The 8,365-nt window shown below is 31.8% G+C and overlaps 1 protein-coding gene across 2 annotated transcripts in view; it reads right to left on the bottom strand.

Moving 5' to 3' along the window:
* Nucleotides 1-53: 53 nt before the first annotated feature.
* The window catches only part of LOC135203168 (ras-related protein Rab-21-like), a 60,430-nt gene continuing 52,118 nt past the window's right edge, over nucleotides 54-8,365 (bottom strand). For both annotated transcript variants that reach the window (XM_064232861.1, XM_064232862.1), the window contains one exon: nucleotides 54-7,697. In XM_064232861.1, coding sequence (XP_064088931.1) covers nucleotides 7,481-7,697 — 217 coding nt within the window. In that variant the 3' untranslated portion in view covers nucleotides 54-7,480. The remainder of the gene's footprint in view (nucleotides 7,698-8,365) is intronic.

Here is an 8,365-nt window from a genome sequence, read left to right as displayed (position 1 = left end):
AAGAGAATTTCCTTGACAAAAGGGAGGTATTCATATGAACTAAAAGTTCTATATGTAATTTTTTGGTTTATTGACAAAATTATCAAAATTGCTTACATGACATTTTGCATAACTCATTTAATCACCCTACAGAACAACTATATTGAAGATATATTTATTATAAATCTGAGAAAGTCATTACAGAACTAAATATAATGACTAGGAAAACTAATAATATACAACTACTACAGTGTGGTGTATGGTCTTGCTAGGTATATTATTCAAAATATATAGTATAAATATATATATACAGCAATGTATAACATGCACATTTATACAAGATATCAAAAGTAATGTATCACATTTTCCATAAAATACAATTTACAAGTACGTATGTAATACTCCCATGCACCTCTAATATAAAGATTATCTCAGCAAATATAAAATTTCAAGTAGTAATTGAAAGTCAAAACATGAGAAAGAGATATAGTATATGATAGCTAAATACATTTTTCCTGTGATGCAATTCATTTCTATAAAATAAGGCCATAATTGGAAAATCATTCTAATTGTAGATCAGTTCAGTCCCTGCATAAGTAAACAGGCCTAAGGATAACTTTTAGGTACAGTTCAGCACTGAGATTATACTGTCCAAAAACTAAATCACACAAAAGTCAGTTTTATCACACAAGTCTGAGATTACACATATTCTTTCACAGGAAAAACACCACTCATATAAGATGGAAAAATTTTCCAACATTTCAGAACTGAACTGTGTGAACAAAGCATTCATCTTTAATAAAACAATAATTTTTACACAGTTGAGAACTGAACATTCAATTAACAACTATAGAATATACCAAAGTCCCTCAAAATCTTCAAATATTTTACCAGTTCTTGCAAGTAAAGAAATCTTGCAAAATTCTGAACCAGTGTTCAGTAATACCATGATGATCAAAGAACACTAAATTAAAATGTTTATTTTTTAAATATACCCGCAGGAGCTGTCAGATTATGCATATAAGTTAGAATAGTAAGAATAAACCTGATCAATATGAAATGCTACAAGTGATAACTAGGAATAAAAATTAAGGGCATATTGAAAATACAAATCTGTAACAAGACCTTTGCCAGCAAATTACAAACAGCCTGAATACAGCACCCTGACCATTTTGCAATTAAGGGAATTTTGTAATGCTGAATTCCTTTTCTTTGAATCAAGGCAACAATATGTCACCTTTCGTGGCATATTCTTTGGTGCGTTGGTTTTTAAATCTATCCATACTTAACATAGAGAGAGAGAGTATCTTGGGTGGGATAATTTTTCATTAGCAGGAAATTTATAGAAATTTTAATATTAAAATACCACCATTAAAACCATCGTTTTATGTAGTAGTACTGGCATATGGCTCTTGATTTTTTAAATTGTCCAGAAACTAAAACTAATAGGTTAAATCATGGCGACAGTATGAAGTGTATTTCGGGTTAAATCATGGCGACAGTATGAAGTGTATTTCGGGTTAAATCATGGCTACAGTATGAAGTGTATTTCCTTGTCCAACTAAGCAGTACCACAAAGTAGGAGCACATAGAACTGTATGTAGGACTTTGTGGTTACCTTTACTTCATAAGAATTTATGAGACCTGTCCTGGGGTGTTTCTTTGACACTTCTGAAAAGGGAAGGATATCCTAGTGTTTTTCCCAGTGAAACTTATAATGAATGGTTCTGTAGAAATGAGTCGAGAATATTTGGTCTATTTGATTTAAGACAAAAAATATTAATGTAAAAGGGAAGGATATCCTAGTTTTTTTTTTCAAGTGAAATTTATGAATGGTTCTATACAAATGAGTTAAGAGAACATTTAGTTTACTTGTATTAAGGAAAAATATTGATGTAATTCTACCACAGAATTTATATTCTTATCTATCTTCATTTTAGGTAAAGATACTAAGGAGTATTCCATCTTAATATTGTGGAAATGAAATTACCTGCAATTTTGTTCCATAGGAGAAAAGATGGAAAGAAACTCTGATTAATAAACAGTAATACCATGTGCATATGCATTTCAGGTTTTGCAAATTGTTTAATGGAGAGAAAATTACTAGGTTAAACTATCACAGAAAATTACAATAAACCACTAAGAGTCTTGGGGATAAACAGCATTATCTATTCCAAAAATTGCAATATGGCCTATGTAAGGAGACAAAAAAGAAATCATATATGTATCAGGGAAGAAAAGAGTAGTTTATCTAAATAACAGAAACAAGTGACAATTTATGATTCTGGCCACAAAATGAATTTCGGAGAACTAATTTGATATTTAGAAATGTAAAAATTATGCAATGTATGTAAAAAAATAAATGTCACACAATTATCAGAAAAAAAAATCCTGGTTCTTTAGGGATGCAAATAATCCAGGCTTATGCTATTTCTAGTCTTCAAAATTGAAAGGTCTTGTAAATGACAAAAATTACAAATATGGAGGGATACAGTCTTGTACAATGCACACAACATAAATATGTAGCACACTTATTTTTCAAAATGCTGCATAAAAATTTTGTAATCAGATAAAAGTTTTTGTATATGGAGTCTGTCAACATGACAAACTACAAATACTGGTGTCTGATAAATACTGAAAAGGAAACTGGAACCAATAACATGCAACTGGCCAAAACACGGCAAAAGTACACATGGCTATAAACATATAAAGCAAAATACACAATGCAAGATAATCTCACAATGATAACAAATCAAATAGCAATTGTAAAAGCTGACTACTATGAAAGGCTGCAAAATCAATATTTAATATGTACAAATGCAATAAAACCTTAATAAAGTTTAAAGCTATAATGATAGCTGTCCAATACTAAGACATGATATGGAAGGCTAAGGTCCTGGAAGTTAATATTTTCTCTCATCCAATGAAATACTTTAATTCTCAGCAATGTAGTTCTGAGAATATTCCTTCATACTATTTTCATCGCTCAAAATGTGGTTAGATAAAAATGTGACCTTTCAGAAAAATTTAAGGGTAATCACAATGCATATAGGGTGCTTGTCTTTTTACCATTGTTGTACCTTAAAACATATACATCCATCGTGCACACACATTTACTCATATTTTTAATATTTCCATATTTGCACTTTAATTTCTTCAGCCTGTGAAAATGATACCACATATATTCTCCAGCCTGCTAAAATAATAACATATATTTGTTAGCACGATGAGCTCATTAGTGCAGAAAAACAAAAAGCAAATAGCATAGTTTATTGCAAAGAAAATATGAGTTCATCTGATGACAAGTTGGATATTTGTCTGATTCTGCTCTTCAACACTTCTTAATAAGAGACCAGAGCCAAAAATCCATATTATCTGAAATTTAAGGTAACCTAAGTGTTAGAATGTTTACGTGTATTGCAGATCACTCAACTTTAAATTCTTTATCCTAATGATGTACGTTTATTCAATTTTTATACAACCTTTTTTCATTCATATCAGTATTTATAATAGCAATCCCTACCATTCAAGCCTTGGCTATCCCAGCATAGCTCTACCATACTTTTACGACTATTTTATAGTCTATACAAGGAATCCCTATATGACTAACTATGATGAGTCTTTTCTTGTTTTCAAACCTTATACAAGAAACCTTGTTCATAGTCTTTTCTCTTTTACTGCAGTACATGGTCAAGATGACACCTGTACACAGAAATAGAAACTTATACAAAAACTTAAATAAAATGCCAAACATACTTATAATATGGCTTGTTTCTTAGCTTGTTATTAAAAGCACTATAGAGAAACTCTATTATATTGCAAGATGATGTTGTCGGGGTCCCTCTATCTACTGACCAAAGCCATTTTGGTCATGGCTACTGATGGCAGTGAGTAGGGTACAGACTACAGGTTGTAAAGTTATTAGATATCATGAAAAGTACTTTAAAGGTTGCTTTAAAGCAAATTTATCAATAATGCAGTAACATTTATACTTTGATACATCAGAAGTACAAGTTATATCATCATCAATCTCCACATGTATTGCATGATATTTTTTTGTAGCAGACATTTCCAACTTAATGTTGGAGGCTCCATTAAAATTATATATATTTTCTTTTCTATTGATTCTACTTCTGCGCATGTATTTCTATATATGGTTGAATTTGCACCTTCATAAATGTGATGCAGGGTATACGGTACTGTATTAAAAAAATCATCACTATTGTTTTCAAAAGTAATTTCAGCAAATTACCTTCTGTCACATTCTTTTATGCAATTTCCTGGGCAATCCTACAAATCTGTCTGGCTACTTCCTTATTTACAGATTTTTCACTGTAAATGTGCTACAAAGAAACCAAAATTCTTTTATGTATCTCCTGAACAAAATACTACATCAAAATCACTGAAGTTTCTCAAAAGTGCAAAATAGAAAAATCAGAAACAAAAGTGTGTTGAGTCATAGATACAAAGAATATCTTTAAAAATGTTCAGTTCTAATTTTCTCCTGTATTACAAGCAGCTGAAAAAACTTAGCATGCCAAAACAACATACAATAAAATACTATCAATTAAGATATATGGACAATAATTTATACATAAAACATTAAAAGTTTAAACATTCATGTAACCAAAGTATTCTATATAATAATATAATCAGTGTTCTCTACACAACACCAATACAATGTAATATACTTGGCCTTTTGTATAGCACAAACACATGCTGGAAAGAAAACACCCAATCAGCAAAGAGAAATGGTTGGGAAATCAAGAGAGGTGGCAGCCAGGCCAGACCATACAGTGGTAAACAAGAATGCAAGGGATGTTATAGGTGGGTAGCAAGGCTAAAAAGATAAATTGTGAAGAACAGAATCAAAATCTCAACTTACCAAACAGATGAAGAAAATACTCTGGATAGCAAAGTGGTTAAAAAATTAAGGTGAATAGTATGTCTATACAAAATTATGCGAATGGAGGTTGAAGATGAATAATAAAACAATGGAGGCAACATTTTGAAAACCTTCTAAATGAAAGGAATGAATACAAGCTGGAGGGTGCTAGCATGATGGAGACACCAAATATAACATTTGAACAAGTTACATTCCTTCAGGAGACAAAAAGCAAAATAAAACCTAACAGGAATAACAAACAACCAGCTAAAGGTAGCTTAAAAACCAGCCAAACATAAGCTTACCAAAATAAATGAAACCTGATTAAAGAAAGAAAGGATCAAAAGAGTGGGAAATGAATATCATCATTATAATTTTCTGTCAGATTTTGTTTAGAAAGTTTGATGTGATGAGTTCTTTCTAGTTCCTTGTGGCTTGCGCAGCTTCACTCCCTTGAGCCCTCTTTTCCTTTTTTCTATAATTATCTGTCTTTTAAGGCAAACCCAATCGTCTACTCTTTGAGATCTATTTGGACTATTTTCTCTACAACTTGCTTACTTTTATGTATATGATCTTCCCCCAAATTCCAGCTATAAATATTAGTATTTTGTCGTTAAATCTCTTCAACATCACCTCCCACTTCTTTGCATATGGTCAAATCATCTAGAGGACATGTAGAAGAGACCTTAAACACACACCACAAACTTTTTCCGTTTATTACACGGATACTCTTTCTTTATCAAAACTAGCAACCTTAATCATTTCCTAATGACCGTTGGTACTCTTTTTCTTACTACTCGCTCAAAACTGTCCACTACATACTCAAAAGTATCAGATATGATCAACCAATGTCTTTTAAGGCTGTCTTTACTTAAAAACAAGATCCTACTACTCGGTTTTCCTTTTCTGTCAATTCCATTTCTCTTTTAAACAATTTACATCTACTAATTCCGATATTAACATTTATGTTGTCTTCACATAGCAGCTCCCAAAGGCAGGCCTTTATGTACTCTTGTAGTTTCCTCCATTACTAAGATAAGCAGCAAAGGACTCAGAGCTGATACTTAAAGGACACAAACTAACTTTTCAAACTCTTTTGATACACATGTCAGGATCATTCTGGATTTTCCATTATAGTGTAGTAACACTGTTATTCAATGGGTTTTTCTGGTACCATCTGTTTACATAATGGTCTTCTGTTTGTCTGCGATGGTACCATATGTCAAATGCCTTCTCAATTTCCAGAGGTATGGGGTACATCTTCCCCTTTACATGGTGCTTGCCCAATAGCTGCCTCATCAGTACTGCCATCATTGTTAATTTCTCTGGCGTAAAGACAACAACTTTCCTGACTAAAGCCAAAATTATCACTTATAACCATTCTTTCAAGCCTATTCAATGCATCCTTTCCCCTACTTTTAGAAGATGCTCAAGCAAACTTATTCCTCTATAATTTTTGCACTATAGTGCTTACCCTTTTCCTCTTTATATGAAAACTGTCATACATACTAACTTCCCACTTTTCCTGACACATTCCTTCCTAACCGCTTCATATATTCTGGTCAGATCTATATGACCAGTTCTCCAACTGCTTTGAAGAAATCCCCTCTTATTCCTGCTGGTCCTGGTTTTGTCCTCTTCCTATGCATTCTCCTACCCTCATCTGATGATACAAAATCAGTCCTGGCAATTTACAAACAGCTCTTTGAAACAGAAAAGTTAACAATAATAACAATTAGAAAAACCTAACCATGCCTATGCCTCTTAGCAATGGAACAAATCTCTTCCCATTACGGCCTTTAAATTAGAAAATTAATTTGGCCATTTCCCATACTCTATTACCCACCACTGATACCTACATATCAGTTATCAGTTATGTTAGTAGAATTCTGGACTCTTTTATTACCTACTAACTGGTTAAAACACTTGAAAATTGAAATAGTTTCTAATTGTGAAGAAACAATAAATTTTAGGGAGTATTTTACAAATAATCTCTGTATGTTCAGTACCATTATTATATATAAAAAAAAACATCTACACTATGTTCCTCTTTTGTCTTTCCAAAGATCAACATAGGTAAACAAAAAATTGCCTTTACTGTCATTATTATGAACAACATTTTCTAAACATTTAGCATTTCTAAAACCACAAAAATTAATGAAAAGCATCTGGCATACTAAATACCACTCAATAACTACGGTACTTCCCATTAATATATAGCATATTTCGAACAGATGCTTATCCGATACAAATTCTTTACAAAGTTAAAGATCTCCATTAATTTTAACTAACAAACATTATTATGACTATTCTTCTTCATTATGAAAATATAAATGTGCAAATTTGCAAATTCTACACCATTATCAAACAGTTGTTACACAATTTTTGCTCTAAAATTTGTTATCAACAAATACTAAAAAATTATCTTTTAGGAGAGCATTACAAAGTTTGTTCAATATTTGAAAAATATTCCTCATCTAAACCTTAATATTAACATTGCCAAGCTCATTACTATACAGTCTTTGAGTGAGGAATTAACATGTGATATTTTTCAATCACCCTGAAACTGGTGAAAATATATGAAAAATATTCAATATTGCAAATCATGTTTTTATGTCAACAACATGATTTTGTATTGGTTTGCACTGCAGGATCATCAACAATCTGCAGGTTACTAGCATTATTGCCCCTAGAAAGAGCATTTACCCTTTGCTGATCATTAGCAACTGCACTTTCTAACATCCTTCGAGTCAATTCGATGAATAATTCTTCCACTCCTTTGTTTTCTTTTGCAGACGTTTGGACATGAAAGGCCCCTACCTCCTGCGCATATCTAAATAATATAAAAAAAGAAAAAAGTTTTTATTAGTATCACCCAAAACTTACTTATTGAGGTAGAGAGAGCACTTAAAAGTCAGGAATACCAGACACAATAAAAAATTTCATAATGCAACAAAATTTCTATGTGCAATTATAACCAGATGTACCAGTCACCCTATGATAAATTGTGCTACAATTGTTCTAACAAAGCACTCTCATAATACCACTACACAAGGTTGTTTAAATGCATATACCAATTTTCTTCAACAATGATGTATAGGACTGCAGAACAAACTAAAGTTGTAAGATCACCAAAAAAAAAAAAAAAAAATGTAAGAACCCCCCACAAAAAAAAATATTGAAAGAATCCACTGAAAAAAAAATCTAGTGACCCCTAACCTCCTCATATCCACCACAATTCCTTAGGAAACACTTCTTGTTCAGATCCATGATGATACAAAAACATAACCATCATACATATAAAAAAAAAAGAAAGGTTTCAACTTAGCAGTCTGTAACGGCACAGCAACATATTTCCCTTGACAACATACCAAAGAAAAGGTACTAGATTAAAGTAGGTGAATGGGGAATCCCCAACAGTCACCAGCATCACCATCATCATTATTATTATTATCATTATTATTAACACTATTAATATTATTCAGGGGCCATTCACTTGGA

The sequence above is a fragment of the Macrobrachium nipponense genome, chromosome 33 (assembly GCF_015104395.2).
Source record: "Macrobrachium nipponense isolate FS-2020 chromosome 33, ASM1510439v2, whole genome shotgun sequence".
Lineage (NCBI taxonomy): Eukaryota > Metazoa > Arthropoda > Malacostraca > Decapoda > Palaemonidae > Macrobrachium > Macrobrachium nipponense.
The sequence above is the reverse complement of the archived record's forward strand: the minus strand, read 5'-3'. Positions and strand labels throughout refer to the sequence as shown.